This window comes from Hypomesus nipponensis, chromosome 3 (genome assembly GCF_054491055.1).
Source record: "Hypomesus nipponensis isolate SF chromosome 3, ASM5449105v1, whole genome shotgun sequence".
NCBI classification, from domain to species: Eukaryota; Metazoa; Chordata; class Actinopteri; order Osmeriformes; family Osmeridae; genus Hypomesus; species Hypomesus nipponensis.
The window spans coordinates 7,907,396-7,925,176 of NC_140363.1; the positions used below are offsets into that span (position 1 = coordinate 7,907,396).

Below are 17,781 nucleotides of genomic sequence, written 5' to 3' on the forward strand. Positions count from 1 at the left end.
CTTAGGCTTTCAACACCTGCAGTATGAATTATATAACAGTCCTCCACATGGGAAGGTTGAACCATAAAACACGTGTCCGTACAAGTACTCGCAGCTCACAAATGGGTGAAGAACGTCTGCCACTCATACTGTATTCCACAGTCATTGTTTACTGAGCATTGTCTCAATTACTGTGGAGAAGGGAGGGTTTTTGTAGAGCTGCAACTGGGAGCCTGTGCCTTGTTTTCAATCTAGCCCCATTGAAGTGTTGTGCTTCAAGTGTTTTGCTCGTGGTGTTGCGCTTATGCTTCATCAGTGTCTCTTTACTACTGTCACTCCATCTTCTTTCTTCAGCTACCTCTCAGTTTCTCTACTGCTTGCTGTGTCTATGTCTTATTATCTCTGAGTTTTTTTATGTTCTGTATGGCTTTCTGCCACCTCGCCACTGAAATTCTGTCCCCTCATGATGTTTGTGAGGGGGCCACTGGTATTGGTAATCAAGTTTTGTTGGCAGCTTGGAGGCTGAAGTCTAAGCGGCAAGCAGCTGGTAAGGGTTTATGTGGGTGCGCATGTAGACATGCACAAGTATCTTGGTGAACTGGTGGTGACGCATGGCAGATTGAGAGTGAAAGACGAAACTGAATTTTCTGGGTGGCGACATCCGCAGGTTCAGTGACTTGTCAAAATAGAATTTTGGACTAGTATACATGGTATCTTACACAGGTGAAAGGCTCGTAGTCCCTCATGTAAAATAGATGAAGTACACGCCTACAAGAAAGACAGCCTCCAGCCTTTTGCAGTCTTTCTGAGTACTTCTGCCAACAGGCTTGCTGTGTTGTTTTAACAAAGTTGATGGATTGAGCTACCGGTACATCTTAGCTTGTCAACACTCTGGCGAGGAACAGTCAGTGCAATAGTCATACTTAAACCTAACAACTTATTCTCTGTTTTCCCCTCTTGTGCTATAGCCTCATGAGCCTGCAGAAAGAGAATTTGGGCGTTGAGGTGCAGATCCACTTTCGAGGTCTCCTATTGCTCAAGATCAGCCCTCCTCCGCTTAGTGCTCCACTTTTCCCCCCCTAAGAATGTTCTCAGGCTAGGGAGCTCTTCTTTTCTCCTCCTGTTCTCTCTCTCTTTCCATCTTCCTCTCTCCTTCTCTTTTTCTCCCTAGCTACATGTATTTTTCTCTGTCTTTCTCTCTCTCTCTCTCTCTCTCTCTCTCTCTCTCTCTCTCTCTCTCTCTCTCCCTCCCTCCCTCTCTCGATCGCCGATTTAAGATGCCTTCATGTCGAGGTGCACCTTTAGGCTCTGTGTGGGATGGCATGGTGGGCCGGTGTCTGGCAGGCTCAGATAAGAGAGGGAGCCGACACTTCTCCGAGACTGTCGTTTGTGTGAGGGCGTCAGGGACACCGCTGGGCAGTGTTGTTTTTTTTTCCATGTAACAGAAAGACCTTGGTAAGAAACACAGGAAAAAGAAGGTAGCTTCTGACAATAGGCTTTGGCCGGATTGAGACTTTTACAGTATGTCCTCTGGGGGTTGTTGTCATTTGAAGAGAGTGGTCGGTCACACTTTTATAGATTACATGGCTCAGGATGCAGATGGCTCAATGGTGGCCTCCTTTTGTAAAAGGAAATAAAATGCACAGTACCTTATCATAGGACAGTCGTTGGCCATTTGAGCTGTGCAAAAGCATGCTTCAGGCAATGAATGGATGGAAGCTTCTAGATTGAACAAGCCTTATATTGTATTCATCATCATAAAAGAATATATTCCCTATTTGTCTTTAATAAATTGTTAGCTTTCTAACAGAGAACCTCTCAAGACTTCTCTAGGAGTCATGTTGAGCATCCTGACATTAATATGACTTAAACCAGACTAAATGAAAGCACCTACCTAATTCCTAATATTACATTTCTGGAATCCATAAAATGTTTTCCATTACCATTACTCAAACAGCCAACATTTTTGACTCAGGGACCATTACTTATGCAGCACTTAATTCCCAATGTCACTCAGTGTATGGCACCGACACGAAAGCCTGCCAGACGGGCCTAATTACCGGTAATCATGCCCACGTTGGGTGCCACATGGGAGAGGCATCAAGGGTCACATATTGGCCTTTGTGTCACAGCTAGTGAGGGTGATTGAGGGGTAACTGTGCTCAGTGGCCGTGTGATCTTGCACGGGCTGCACTTCACCACCAACTGTGGAGGGGCTCTTGGGGTAATTGTCGGAGGTTTCTCCACCCCTGTCTGTGTCATGTGTGGAGTCACTGGCAGGGATGTTCCTGAATGTCTGTGCTCAAGGGAATGCAGGCTGTTTATAGTATTTGCACTCTATATTTGGGGGTTCTTGCACTTGTCTCCATAGACTTAAAGCAATACCTTTTTAGGGCAACAATTAGGGGGAGGGAGGGAGAGAGGGAGGGAGGGAGGGAGGGAGGGAGGGAGGGAGGGAGGGAGGGAGGGAGGGAGGGAGGGAGGGAGGGAGGGAGGGAGGGAGGGAGGGAGGGAGGGAGGGAGGGAGGGAGGGAGGGAGGGAGGGAGGGAGGGAGGGAGGGAGGGACATCTGTCACTACTGTTATCAAAATCTATATGACGTCCATCTGATTGAATCTAAATATTGTAATATGTGCATAATTTGGGGGACATTTAGATACAAGCAAGCACTGAGTGTGTTCATTCACAATATGACATCCTTCATAAGTTCTCAGGTTTGGGCAGAAAAGCACAGTGACGTGATCCAGCGTTTGCATGCAGGGAGGACAAATGGCAGGGAGGACAAATGGTAATATTTAATTTGTACTTATAACAGGAAGTAGAACATAGCACACATGACTCATCAATATCGCATAGCTCATTACAATAAAGTCACTCTTATTGTTTGCCTTGTTCATAAAAAAATCATATTACTTACTAATTATGTGCAGCATGGTCATGTTAAGAATGTCTCATCTTTCTTTCCCTTGTTCTTAAAATAAATCAGTTAGCCATCTTGTGCAAGTGCACAAACATATCCCGGCTCTAATGCAAATCAGCTTGTCTCTAATTCTAGGGGCTTAGGCTCTCATTATCTGCAATATGAATTGTACAACAGTCCTTAACATGGGCAGGCTTAACCCTAACTCAAATTACCTGCCTGAAATAATTTTGCAATGTAGAAATGAAGATTTAGATATAGGATTTAGAAAGTCGGTTAGATCTCTAGGAAAAGGAGCACTCAATAGGAGCAGGACCAATAATTCAAATTGACATGAACACGTTTGGACATGTCACAAATGGCAAATAAACCTCAAACTTGAACTTCTCACCCAATCTACACATTGACATTCAGACTTGTTAACATAAAAAAGGTGATGTACATGTTTTCATTAAATTCGCTGAATAATATCATGTCAGAAAGTTACTACTAAAACAGAAACTCAAGGTGTGAGGCAGGTGTTGTGGAGGCAGCATGATCCGGTTGGGCTTGGGCATGCCCCTGCATGAAGGCACTTACAGTAAAGCAAGCTCCTCAAGAGCTGGGAGAGCTAAGTTGGGGTACCCACACTGTGTCGAAGTGCACATCAGCGGCATATGCTTCCAGCTTCTCGCCGCTGTAAGGCGTCAAGTCTTACAGCACCTGCAGTGCCTTGTCGTAGCACTGTGCCTACAATAGTACAATATCGCAACGTTGATGGCCGTCTGTTGTGGGGGGTTGAGATTGAAGAGCCTTAAACTCCAGGAAGTGAGAGACGCCTGGATGCTAAGGACCACAGCTTATCTTTTTTGTCTGCGGGGATTCTTCAAAGCTAGGAAAGAAGAAAATAACGATGTGGTTCCATTCATTGCATGTAGTCTGCTGTGTAATAGGTTTGCATCTTACACAGTCTTCCAATAGTTCCATCATTACTAATAATGACTGTAGTTGTGTATTTACAAAAGTACATTTCTGGTGGAGGAGTGGGGGAAAAAGAAAAGAAAATCATAGATTAAACAGCTGGATATTGCGGTATTACTACATACTTCCTCTTAAAAAATGCTTTTAAGTATGGAAAGGCGAAAGTCAGATGGTTGAGCTTTTTCCTCCTTTTTTGCTGACTGACCCACAACTGTTCAGTCTGGTTGTCCAGGATTCAACCATGTGTATGTGCTATATGCAGAGCTCTAGTGTGAAACTATCTACCAGCAGGTGTCCTCGGATAAAATCAACACAAAAGAGTTCAACAAACCTGTAAACAATAAATCTCAATGGTTACTTTGTTGCAGAACATATGAGTTTGATTATAATTTGTTTGCATCGTTATTATTATTATTATTATTATTATTATTATTATTATGTCTTTATGGTAAGTTAGTCAGTCTAGTAATTCCCTCATTGTTATCTCTTATCTGACATCCCTGCCAGATGCAATTGATCCTTGTCAAAGTAAGGTTTGTAGGAATGAAGGGCTGAGAGAGATAGATTGTCTGTTTACTTCTCTTGTAGTTATGCATGTGTATAGGTGTATTATGGGGGCATCTGGTTGTGTGGTTTATCTGCAGAGAAATAATAACCAAATCACCATTTGAATGTGGTATAACAAAACAAATACATTACTCTCAGTGGTAACAAGAACAGGTATTTAATGTATGAACATGATTTGCACTCAACATAATATATTTCGATCCAACTCGAGGGTCTGGTGAGCCAAGGGCTGTAAACTAATGTCCATGAAGTCGGATATCATTAGCATCGCTATCATCTCCTACTTCTCTACATTGGCTAACAAAAAGTAATACAACACAAGTAATGCAGCGGATAAATACTTGCTCTGTCATTTGCTCTGTCATATTTTTTTAATCCTCAATCCTTTTTGAGATTTTTTCTTATCAAGCAATAATCTGTGTAGAAATATGTTTATATTCCTATTGCCAATTTGTCACCTGTCTTCATAGCCCACATATGATACCAGAATGAATAATATTGAAGTCAACTATTGCTCCTTTACCCAACAAGATTGTAAAAAAAGCCAGCAGACAATTAGTATGGGAGAAGATATTTGAAAGAAGAAGGATTAGAAGATGCGGGTGGAACTGCCTTAAATGGCAAATCAGGGTACTGTACTACAGTGGAACTGTGTGTATCTGTGCATTTGACTTTGATTGATTCGGATGTGCCAGGGGAGGGGAGGAACTGTCAGGACAATCTTGCTGTTCACTCCCTCAAGGACTACCTGATATGAAGCTCTGCCTAACAGATGGCAATGCAGCTGCACTCAGATGCTTGTTGAAGGTTACCCTCTCTCTCTCTAAAAAAAACTCCTGTACCTTTGACTGTACCACACCCCCACTCTAATCTCTCTACTCTACCTTTTCATCCTTAAACCTCCTTAAACCTAAGTTTCACAATCTTTTGCTTATTTACTTATTAAAGATACTTCTATTTTATGGTAGCCTACATAATACTACGTATCTTATTGAAAGCGCATATGAAGCTAAAAAACATATATTTAGGTGTAGGATGTTTGGCATAGATTGCAATCATTAGTTTATTGCCTCAAAACATAAATGGTTTGACCTGTACATTAATCCTTCTTTTGTATAACCTCTAACCACTCCACAAACATGAGCTGCTCCTCATAGGTCCATAGGTCAGTCCTCCGCAGACTTGGTCATTCATAAAAGACAGAAGATCAAAAAAGCATATCCCACTCACATTTCAGAGCCTGTTATCTTTTTAAAGATGAGATATGTCTAAGGGGGGAGGGGGGAATAAGAATAAGGAAAAAGGTTGACTTTGTATTCAAGAGTACTTTTCCCTTCACATTGAATTCATCCATTTGCTCAGGTTTCAATCAAGGTTTCATGTCTGGCTCTGTCCCCTGGTCAGTTCCAATAGCCTCTTTGCTCTTAATGCCCATTTAGGGGTTGGTATTGGAAGCCGTGGCTCAGGATGGCTACGGGGTAAATGGATTGAATACCAGGGGCCCCAGCTTCATCCTGGCTCACAATGCTCTATGATTGTACCCCCTCCCTCCCTCCATCCTGAAAGGTCATCTTCTCCCTTTTCTCTTCCTCGTTTTCTCTCCCTCCTGCTGTCTCCTCTTCTCGGCAGATGAAGGACACTTTTGTCAGGTGTCCACTTTTGCACATAGCTAGCCAGAGAGCCCAAACTTTTGCCTTCATCTACACTGGTAAAAAAAATAACTTCACATTTAAATCTCCCTCAAACTTCACATTGACTTCCCCCTTCTGTAATAGATGTTCTTCCTGCAATCATTGGCTTCATCATTAGACTTTAAGTTGTATGCTTGCTGTGGGCTGATTTTCCATCATAGTGAACAGTATTCAGATTGCCCGACAGCAATCAATGGGATAGCAGAAAGTGTCCATCTCTGCTGGTGCTCGACGAAGTGCACAGTCTGCATTTTATTAATACCCTCTGAGTTAGCACCATTGATCGCTTGCTTTTACAGTATAACACTGTAAATTGGCTGTCTGTCTTTTATAACATTTTATTAGGGTATCTGAGGTGTCCTTTTAAACTGCTGCAGCAGACCTGAATATCATTTTATATATATCTTCAGGATCCAGTTGCAGTCCCTGATATTCTAGTTGGGCATGTGTACAATCAGATTGTGTCAAATGTTGCACATTTAGCCCCTAGTACATGCTCATGTCAAAACTTAAAGAAATGTGTTATATTTCTTGAATTGACTTTCAGATCAGAAATGTGCTATATGCAGAGCTCTAGTGTGAAACTATCTACCAGCAAAACGTCGTCAGATCAAATCAACACAAAAGACTTTAACAAACCTGAAATAAATAGATCTCAATGGTTACTTTGTTGCAGAGCATATGAGTTAGATTATCATTTGTTAGCATTTTTATTATTATGTCTTTATGGTAAGTTTGTCAGTCTAGTAATTCCCTCATTTTTTATCTCTTATCTGATATCCCTGCCAGATGCAATTGCTCCTTGTCAAAGTAAGGTTTTTTTTTCACTTTATGCCCCATTTGAGGGGAAGATTGCTTGCATCAAAATGAGTCCTTCTGGAATCTGTGCCCAATATTAAATTTGACAGCCCACACCAGGAAGCCTTGGACAGGTGAACTATAGGTTATTCAGAGGGTCACTGATTTGCAAATAGTAAAGTGGCAGCTATCCCACTACTATTTTTCAGGATGAATTGCAAATTCTGAGAGCCTGAAAAGGGTTCAGGAAATCTGATTGACAGCTATGTGCAGTCACAGTAATAGTGCTGTGCGCTGTCACAGTAGTAGTGCTGTGTGCTGTCACAGTAGTAGTGCTGTGTGCTGTCGCAGTAGTAGTGCTGTCTGCTGTCACAGTAATAGTGCTGTGTGCTGTCACAGTAATAGTGCTGTGTGCTGTCACAGTAATAGTGCTGTGTGCTGTCACAGTAGTAGTGCTGTGTGCTGTCACAGTAATAGTGCTGTGTGCTGTCACAGTAATAGTGCTGTGTGCTGTCACAGTAGTAGCGAGTGCCATCAAGGTACTTGTTCCATTTTTCACAGAACCCCCCCCAACCCCCATCGTATACACATGCACACACAAAAGAAAGAGCTCTTATTGAGACCTTAATGTATTTGTTTTGAAACAGTGGGTTTTGATTACATGGGGCTTCAGATGAAAACACTCTTCCCTGCAATACCTTGCCAGCTTTGCCGCTTTCCTTTGGTTTAGACAAATCATAGACGCTCTCATATCCGTAATCTTTTGCCAATAGAATTAGGACCTGGCAGGGTCTCCGTCTTATGCAATTCCAACTGCCTCCTTTTTTACCATGGTGTCTTCCCCTTGGTAAACTGTGCAGTCCCCATAATTCAAATGCTCATTGCTGCCTGCTGTCTCTCTCCATTATCTCCATGCGACACAAGAGTCCAAAATGCGTCGACATTACACAATGTAATTGCAAACTGTTACTGGCAAGGAGTGGAGGATGTCACAAATGAGATCTCTCATAATTATGAGTTATTAAAAGCACAGTTTACACGTTAAGGGGTATTGCATGAAAGTAGCAGATAAAGAGAGGTTTCGTTGCGAGACGCATCTTCAATGTGGGATACAAAGGATGCTCTCTAAATGTAAAAAATATTCACCTCAGTATAGGATCTCTGGGCTTTGTGGCAATGAATGGTACTGTGAGAAAAGAAAACTGATTAAAATTGATTTTTTTAACTTTCGAGACTATTTGGAATTAATGACATAAATGTACAAGGGAATTAAAAAGCTGTCGACGGAGTGTGGCTATCCATTTCTCTGGGCCAACAGGGAGTCCAGGCTTTTTAGATATTCACACGAGTGTGCAGCCGTCTGCAGCCAAGACATTGCAGGCAGCCACCTGTGGCTTTGGAACATATTTCCTACTGTAGCATCCTCACAGACTGAATGTGTGAAATGGTGAGGTGATATAATGAGAGATGAGAGGCATAAAGGGAGAGGGAAGATTTTTGTGTTTGAATAATTCCTCTTAATGTGTCTTGTTGTTATTATTGTGCAGATCTAGCTTGGGATGACCAGCTTGCATTCCCTTTGTATTACTCCTTATATAAAATAATAAACATTTTGTATTTCTGCATAGTATAATATTTTTCATTTATCTGTAACTACGTAGGATCTGTGCAATTTGCATATTATATATATTTTTAAGAATCTATGATTATATACAACTGGGCATGCATATTACACAAACAACATTTCTAATAATTCTTTATTGCAAGGCCCATAACCAGGACTGTTTTTTAATCGTGCCCATTTTCCTTTTGTTTCTGCCAGGTCCCTACGTATGATTTACCATGGACAAAGTGCTCCTCAGCCTCCTAGTTCTGGGAACAGCGGTAATGATGGTCCATGCATGCCCGAAGTACTGTGTCTGCCAAAACTTGTCTGAATCTCTGGGCACCTTGTGCCCCTCCAAAGGCCTGCTCTTTGTCCCTCTGGACATTGACAGACGTACCGTGGAGCTCCGATTGGGTGGCAACTTCATCCTGAAGATCACTCCACAGGACTTTGCCAACATGACGGGTCTGGTGGACCTAACCTTGTCCCGGAACACCATCAGTGCCATCCAGCCTTTCTCCTTCATCGACTTGGAGACCCTCCGGTCTTTGCACATGGACAGCAACCGTTTGACTGAACTGGGACCAGATGACCTGCGTGGGCTCGTCAACCTTCAGCACCTCATCCTCAACAACAACCAGCTCAGTCACATCTCCAAGTCGGCCTTTGAGGACTTGATGCTGACGCTCGAAGACCTGGACTTGTCCTACAATAACCTGCGAGGCTTGCCTTGGCAGGCGATCCGCAAGATGGTCAACCTCCATCAGATGAGTTTGGATCACAACCTCATCTCTTACATCGCAGAAGGGACTTTCACCGATCTGGATAAATTAGCCCGCTTGGATCTCACGTCCAACAGGCTTCAGAAGCTCCCGCCTGACCCCATCTTTGCCCGTTCCCAGAGCAACATTGTGCTCAGCACTCCATACTCTCCCCAGCTCTCTCTAAGCTTCGGTGGAAATCCTTTACACTGTAATTGTGAGGTGCTCTGGCTCCGAAGGCTAGACCGAGAGGATGACATGGAGACTTGTGCTTCCCCGCCGAGCCTCAAAGGCCGCTACTTCTGGTACGTCCGAGAGGAAGAGTTCCTCTGTGAACCTCCACTGATCACACAACACACCCACAAGCTGTTGGTCCTGGAAGGCCAAACGGCTAGCCTGCGATGCAAGGCGGTGGGCGACCCGATGCCCATCATTCACTGGGTGGCTCCCGATGACCGCTTGATTAGCAATTCGTCACGTGCAATAGTCTATGAGAATGGTACTCTGGATATTACCATCACCACATCAAAAGATTATGGCACCTTCACTTGTATCGCAGCCAATGCCGCTGGGGAATCCACGGCCTCCATTGAACTCTCGATTATTCAACTTCCCCACCTCAGTAATGGCACGAACCGCACTGCACAGCCCAAGTCTCGGCTCTCTGACATCACAAGCTCGACCAAGATCAGCAAGGGGGAGCCTAAGCCTCAGCCAGAGAAGGTGGTTTCCGTATCAGAGGTAACCTCTGTCTCTGCTCTGATCAAGTGGACTGTTAACAAAGCAGCACCCAAGGTGAAAATGTACCAGCTTCAGTACAACTGCTCTGAGGATGAAGTGCTGATTTACAGGTAATGATGACTGCATATGTGTATTCCAATGCCCTGTAGACTTGGCAGTTCTGTTTGGAGTGTGATACAAGACTATACACTAACAAGCCCCTTGGGGGTTTAGGCTTTAAAACTATTTAGATGTTAAAATCTTTTAAATCTGGCTTGTGGCCAATTTGTTCGATATGCGTACCTGACACATGACCTTTTTCCAATCAAGTGCATTTTGTTTTTTGACTATTTTACTTCTTAAAGGCTTAAGCTCTTGGCCATTTTGTTTTTGCTGAAAAGAAGCACGAAACAAATTATTCCAGATTGCACTGACAATGCCTGTAATTAACAATCAGGAACGCTGATACTCACAATTGAAAGTCTACCAGTGAACCTTTTTAATCAGTGTTTAACCAGCCACATAACAAATCTAAACCTTTTTTGTTCATTCATTTGCAATCCGGACAACAACAATTGTTTCACTCATCAGTTTTGTGTGTTTCCAGTCTTTTTCATTGTAAATATATGCACAATGGGCATATGAAGTTCCTTCAAAAACACATAATTGTCATCAAACAATATCTCTAACTCATTTTTACACATTTTCAGGAAAAGGTCAAACTTTTGACTTTTAGTCAAATTTGCATTATGGCAATGATCCTTGTCTCGTAGTCAAGTAATTATTATAGAATGTATTTTTTTTACAAGCACTCTCATCATTCCTGACCTTAAAACTGTGCATTTTACTTTGTCTCATGACACAAAATCATCTGTATGCAGAAACATTTAGTCACCTGCAATATCACTCCCCATATATTTCCCTGCCACCTCTGCTTGATGTGGTTAAATATGCTGATAGATTGCCTTTGAGATTTACTGCCTTAAGTATGTTAATGACAGTATCTGCTCCATCCGAATTTTGTTGGAATAGGGTAAAGAGGCTATGGAACTGTTGTGGAATGCAGTTACAGTAAGTTAGGTGTCAGCCATAAACCTTTCCAAACACTTGAAATTGAATACCAAGGAACCCCCTCAGCAATATTTTACCATTTAATGACCATGGTGCCAGAGCCCTCTGCGATTTACATCACACAGGTCTGGGGTTGGGAGTCATTGAATAAAGAATAGCAAGCTCTCTTGAAAGTCAGCAGTTGGTTATTAATCCACAAAGCTCAGTATTATATTGGAATCGGACACAGTGCTGGTGTAAAATATGACTTTGTGTAACCCACTGAATAGAACTCATCATCCCTAAGAATGCAATAATAAGGTATGTTTATCTGATTTTCTCGCCAGGCACATTCAATGCGAATTTTTTTAAACGGCTGTATCAGACCCAACAGGCAATCTAACAATATCGCTATGTGTAGCTGGGAATTTCTCATTTCCACTTGCAGTTTATTAATGATATGTTATCCATGTGTTTACATCTCTGTATTCAGACCATCATGGCATCATGCAGTTTAGTTCCATATTATTCTACATGTTTTACTTATTAGGCTGGATTCATACAGCGTTATCATGCATATCAGTTGGGCAGCTTACTGCTTATTAATTAGCATCAACTAAAGTAATTACCCAGATATGATAAATGAATAATGTTGTGCATTATTAAGAGCTCCATTTAATGACTTTGTTTTGTTAAAAACTGCCAGCCTGAGACATTCATTAACTGATCAACTCAAAATCAGATGGCTTCATGTTGCAGGGCCCAACTGTCTTTGTGAATAATATTGTTGCTTTTAAAGGTTTACTTTCATGTTTTCCTGTGTTGATTAGGATTATTCAGATTTCATATGTGTGTTCATCGAAAGGCATTTCACGTAAAGAGTTCACCGGTCTCAATATGACTGGGATTGTCTATCAGGGTTTCATCTTTGGGATGTCTGGGTGATATACAGTACAGTACCGTGCTCTCTGTATTACACCATTTCCATAGATCTTCCAGAGACCATCCAAAGTACACCGCTTTCTCGAGGAGGCGCGTGATTAAAAATCAATCAGAGCCATGTGGGAGAGAGGGAGTGCTCGTCAGTCTTCGTATAGATGTCACAAGGCATCACAGCATCTCCCTGGTTATGGAAAAGGCAATTAAGAATGAATAATAGAGGGCATTGCAGTTTTGCTTGGTAAAAAATCCCAGGCTTCAACGCAGGGTGGTATCTGCACTACAGGATTAAAAGATATTTATATATAAGTCAGCAGTGAAGAGGTGTTGAGTCTATGGATTGTTTTTTGAATTCCAATTTTAAATAACCATTCGATTTTAAATAACCATACTTTTAAGAAGGATAGTAGTGCTTTTAGACTAAAAACATAGGCTGATTTCTCAAACAGTAGGCAATAGAGCAAGTTCACTTTTGAGTTTCCATTATTTGACATTTATTTGGTTTAGAATGTAATGATTTGTGGCTCTCCAATAGAAGGAGGACAAAGCCTGAAGACGGATGACGGTTATTATACCATTTGTCACAGTCCATGACACACAAGGTTGCCTGGATTCAACAGTAAGGCAGAATGAACAGTCTATCAAAATGTTTGATGCTGATCGTAATTAGAGAGATTTTGCCATAGACTTACACCATACAAAGCCCACAGTGCTGACAGACTTGGTCTATTAAATGGGTAGCATATGCCCTAAGGCATCATGCCAATTTATACTGAGGCTTTTAAATTGTATTCATTTGTGAGATAACATTTCCACAGGATGCAGTTTTTCCTCACTGAATTAGTGGTGGAAGTGATATTGAATTTGGCCACTGTTGCCAGATCAATAAAACCTTTGCATGTGCTCTCACTGTCCAGTGGAAATACTGTGGTCCAGCTTAGCTTTGTCTGGAAAGCATGTTTCTTGCAATATTTAGGATTTCTGTTCTATTACCACACCAACCCTTATATACTGCAAAGTAATGAGTCAGATGTACTACTCTGCATTGGATTTCTTTGTCCTTCCACCTTTTACTCTTACCTGTGATCACTACACCGATGTTACTCACTTAATGTAAGGGTTTTTACTCTGAGAGGATGTGATGCAATGTGTGATTGTTATAGTTACAAATGCATATAGGGGGCAGTAGATGTGAATTTAGTTTTGAGAATTGGTCAGAACTTAACAATGATATTAGAATTGGTGTTCATTGCCCACTCAAAACATGGCTTACAATAATATACAGAGTTTTTACACTGATTTGCGGTCTGGATACTCGACTTTGAGAGAGTAGACATCAGGACAGTCGCTTATAATTCCTCTTTGTTACTAAAAAATATCTGACAAGGTGACCTGGAGACTATCCCCAACTCCAGAGTCCCCCAAGCTCCCTGGATCCCCAGAGCTGTGCAGCTTTCGCCACTACCGCCGACCTCCAGAGCATCTCTGCTTGTTTTCCCCGCCTCCGGGTTGCCCTTCCGACCTGTCCCGTCCTTCTGCCCTATCTCCCGATCGCCCTGCTTTGTGTCCCTGGTGGGACGTCCGGTACTGTCCCTTGGGGGGGTGGCACGCCCACGGCTGCGCCCCAGCGCAAGTTTATGTTTGCCCCTGCCCTAGTGTTTCCGTGCTTCTAGTAATTCCCTGCAACTGTGTCATTCGCCAGTGTCAGGTTTTCAGTTTGCTCGTTTGTTGTGTAGTTTGGTCCTTGTGTGTGTATATGTGATTCATTTATTGGTTAGTCTTTACAAGTGAGTGTTCCCATGGAAAAAGAAATAAATGATGCTTTTTTATTTTTTGGCGATCCTGCCTCTCTCACTCTCCACCCTCCTGCACTCATCCTGTCAGGAACTAACTGTTGTATAATTGAAAAATGAAATTGTGAAACAATTAATCGCTAGCTGTAATTGTAATATCTTATTAAGCAAGAGCGTTGCATCTCAGATTACCACAGTACACTGTTGCTCTTCGCGCTTGCTTGGCACAACACAAGGTCATATTGAATGAAGAATGCTTTTACTGTCATTACAATCTCTGGATAACCTTTGAGATTTAATTAAGAGGAGGAAATATGTTGAAATTGTCAAGCACATTTGAATATCAGTAAGGCTTATTATATTTTCAACAGAGCTGGCAAATTAAATCTGACTGTGTGATCCCTTGTCAAGGATATGTGTTTGCTGGAATACAGCACTGTGTTGACAAAATACGGCAATCTCCGTTTGATTACACTGTGGATAAAATAAAACAAGCATAGATTTTTGGTGTCAGTCAGTGTATTTCATAAAATGTTTTGGGGGAAGTCATCTAACTCACAAAAACACGTTTGAATTCAGTCTTGTTTTGTGAACTACTTGTTCAAGGTTTTATAAAGCATTGTATTTAAATAAAAAAATGAATAGGAAAAAATAATACAATGAATCAAATGTAATCAAAACATAATCAAACCCACTGTTGCTCACTACACCACACTATTGTTCCATGCATATTAAAATATCTCATTTTATGGCTTAAGAAGTCATTTTTCTAAATTGCTCTGTGCATTTAAATAGCTACTCAGCATGCTTCATTTTGACTCTTACTTTGATCTGCCCTGGTAAAAAGAATGAGTCATTGGTATTTGCCACACAAAAGTGCTTTACTCTCATATCTAACTCTCTATCGGGAAGGACCAATTATTAACACTAGACTGTTCTCTCTTGTCTTTTCACAGAATGATCCCAATGGCCAGCAAAGCCTTCTTAGTCAGCAACCTTGTTCAAGGGATGCAGTACGACTTGTGCGTCTTGGCAATCTGGGATGACACTGCCACCACCCTTACTGCCACCAACATTGTAGGCTGTGTACAGTTCATCACCCGCGATGACTATCCACAGTGCCAGTCAATCCACAGTCAGTTCCTGGGTGGTACAATGATCCTGGTGATTGGAGGCATCATTGTAGCAACCCTGCTGGTCTTCATCATCATTCTCATGGTCAGGTATAAGGTGACCAGTGGCATCCAGTCCAGTAAGCTCCCCACTGTTAGCAACACATACTCACAAACCAATGGTGGTTTGAACAGGCTCAATGGCGCACCGCCCCAAGTCAAACCCACCGTGGTCGTGACGAGGAATGAGGTGGTGGAGTTTAAGTGTGGCTCGCTTCAAAGCAGCCTCTCCTCTTCCTCGTCCTCCTCCGAATCGATGGGCGGGCATGGCGCCCAGGGCGATGGCAATCGCTACAGTCTACGAGATGGCGAGAGCAATACGCTCCCCAGCAGGAAGTGGAGACGGCACGGTGGGGGGAAAGGCATCAAAACCAGGCCCAACTTGGACCATTTACTGGGGGCTTTCACTGCTTTGGAACTGCGAGGTCCAGCGAGGGACCACCAGGGGACCTCGTGCTCCTCCACCACCTCCACTGCCATAGTGGCAGTGGCCATGGCACCGCAGTCCGATAAGGAACCCTTGCTGGGCAGGGCAGAGTCCACTACTATGCTCGGCCGTCTCCTGGGACTCCCCCAGGAGGGGAAGCAGCCCAAGAGGAGCCGCTCGTTCGACGTTGGCCACGTCAGCGCCACACAGTGCCTCAGCTACCCGCGCAGGATCAGCAGCATCTGGACTAAGAGGAGCCTCTCGGTCAACGGGATGCTCCTGCAGTACGACGACAGCGAGGACGGGGAGGGCCAGAAGCCCGTGTTTGAGAGCTCGGAGTGGGTCATGGAGAGCACGGTTTGAGGAAGGCTGTTTCACAAACCAGGTCGGAAAGGGCGGAAGCTTATATTGGCAAATACGTAGACCTGAGGAATCTGGCCACGACTGGGAAGGATACCTCTGCGGGCATCCACACTGCAGTACTGCATGAACTTCATCCATGTGAATACTATTGTCCTTCTGTCCATGTGATTCTACGGAGAGAGAAAAAATACGCACTCAGGTTGCTGGTTGGTAAGATGTGATCCACAATGCCAGGGTTGGCCAAGAGCTCAAAGCAGGTTGATGTATTTGAAACATTAAGGTATAAGAAACCCAAAACCCTATGAATTTTGCAGAAGCAGCCTGTATGGACTATTGCCCAAATCTGCAGGGAAAGTGGGAGTATCTCCGAGAAACGGGAAAATAAAGGCAAGCAATTCAAAGTGGATTTACCCTGTCTTCATATATAGGATTCCATGCCAAGAGGATTTACCCTGACTGTCGCACAGTGGATGTGCATCACAATGCATTTGGACTCTCCGCATGAAATGGGACTACTGCTGCAGTAGCATGAAATGAGAGAGCAGATTTATAAAGTAATTAGTTGTCATTTTTTTATTTTTCATCTGGATTTTGTATGATTTTTACTATTTATTGTTAGGGTATTGCATCAACACTGCTGGTTTCACTTATAGAGACAGAGCTATTGACTATGTTCTTGTTTTTGATGAAAAATATGTGCTTACTCCAGTCCTCTCCTAGATATTATAACTGACACAATTCATATTATCATTAGGAAATTCTAAGAACCAATTTGCAGTACAGTTCAAATTGATTACTTGGTACATTTATTGTAACAATGAAGCTCTTAGAGTCCATACCTTCAAGACAGTCCGCTTTCTCTACCTCAGGTTATAAATTATATATGAGGTGACACATATCAGATCAAATTAGGATATACCACCTCCATAAATACTCATGATTGTTTTAGAAAGCATCCAGTATCAATATCCATATGAAGCACATCCAATAGCCAATCCCTCATAGTAAGAATCCAACTTTCGGAAACATGGTATTCTCTTGATTTTTGTCCTCTCAATGAATATTTTGAAATCATCTGGCTAGGATTGCTTACTCTGTGTGACACACCTAAGGGACCAGATAAGGTACAAAAGCACTTGAAGACTTGTTCTCTTATGAGTGTTTGCTTGAATCTCGAGAGCGAGTTGGGCAAGGTTTACAAACTTAAAGACTATCCCTTGGTATTTTTGCAAATAGCACCTTCAATGAAGTTCATGAAAGGACACATTTACCAATTCCAACCAGTTATGATGAACAATCCACTACTGTATTTTTGGTTTGTATTTGTGCCTACAGTAGTTGACAATATTTTCAGTCTTGGAGGGAAGGACATTTCTCATTAAACAAAAAATGTGCCCATTGAAAGTACACTTACGAAGGAAGTAACAATACATCGTTGTGTACACAGAACCATGTTGGTTTGTTAATTCATTTTGATTTCATTTGGAAACATATTTTTATATTTTTATCCTCACTGTTCAGGAGTAAACCTAATGGGAGTAAAACTTACTGAGGGACAGGAAAAAACATTTGGATTGATAATAAAATGTGGAATGAGCTACGTATTATGATATGTGTTTTAATCCAAATTATTGCCTCTGGTAAACTGAACCCAACTATGCGCCCTCTCACATTGACTTCACATTCTGATGCCTTTGTCAGTGTTATGTTTTAACTTTTGTTACTTCTCTTGATGTACTGTTCCGTATATTGATTTTTTTTTGTACAATAACTGGGTGAGAATATAAGGGGGGAATCTGTGCAGTAGTACTTTAATTTTCTTGCAAAGGTCAGAAGGTGCTTAACTGTGGTGTAACAACATGGCTGGACATAGTTGTCACAATGGGAGGGGACTTGGCAGATTCTTGCAGAATATTTGGTTTTAAATGCAATACCATCAAAAGTCCCTACCCATTTTGATAATGAAGAACTAGTCATATGAGTCTGTACTTGACTTGATATGGTCATGATTCTCATCCAAGGTTGTAGAAAAAAA

The 17,781-nt window shown here is 42.2% G+C and overlaps 1 protein-coding gene across 1 annotated transcript; it reads left to right on the forward strand.

The window, feature by feature from the left end:
• The first annotated feature begins 8,757 nt into the window (after positions 1-8,757).
• On the forward strand, positions 8,758-15,746 carry LOC146299632 (leucine-rich repeat and fibronectin type-III domain-containing protein 2). Its single transcript, XM_084683224.1, has 2 exons — positions 8,758-10,133; positions 14,741-15,746. Exons 1-2 carry the CDS (start codon positions 8,758-8,760, stop codon positions 15,744-15,746), a joined length of 2,382 nt encoding a protein of 793 aa, XP_084539350.1.
• Positions 15,747-17,781: the final 2,035 nt, after the last annotated feature.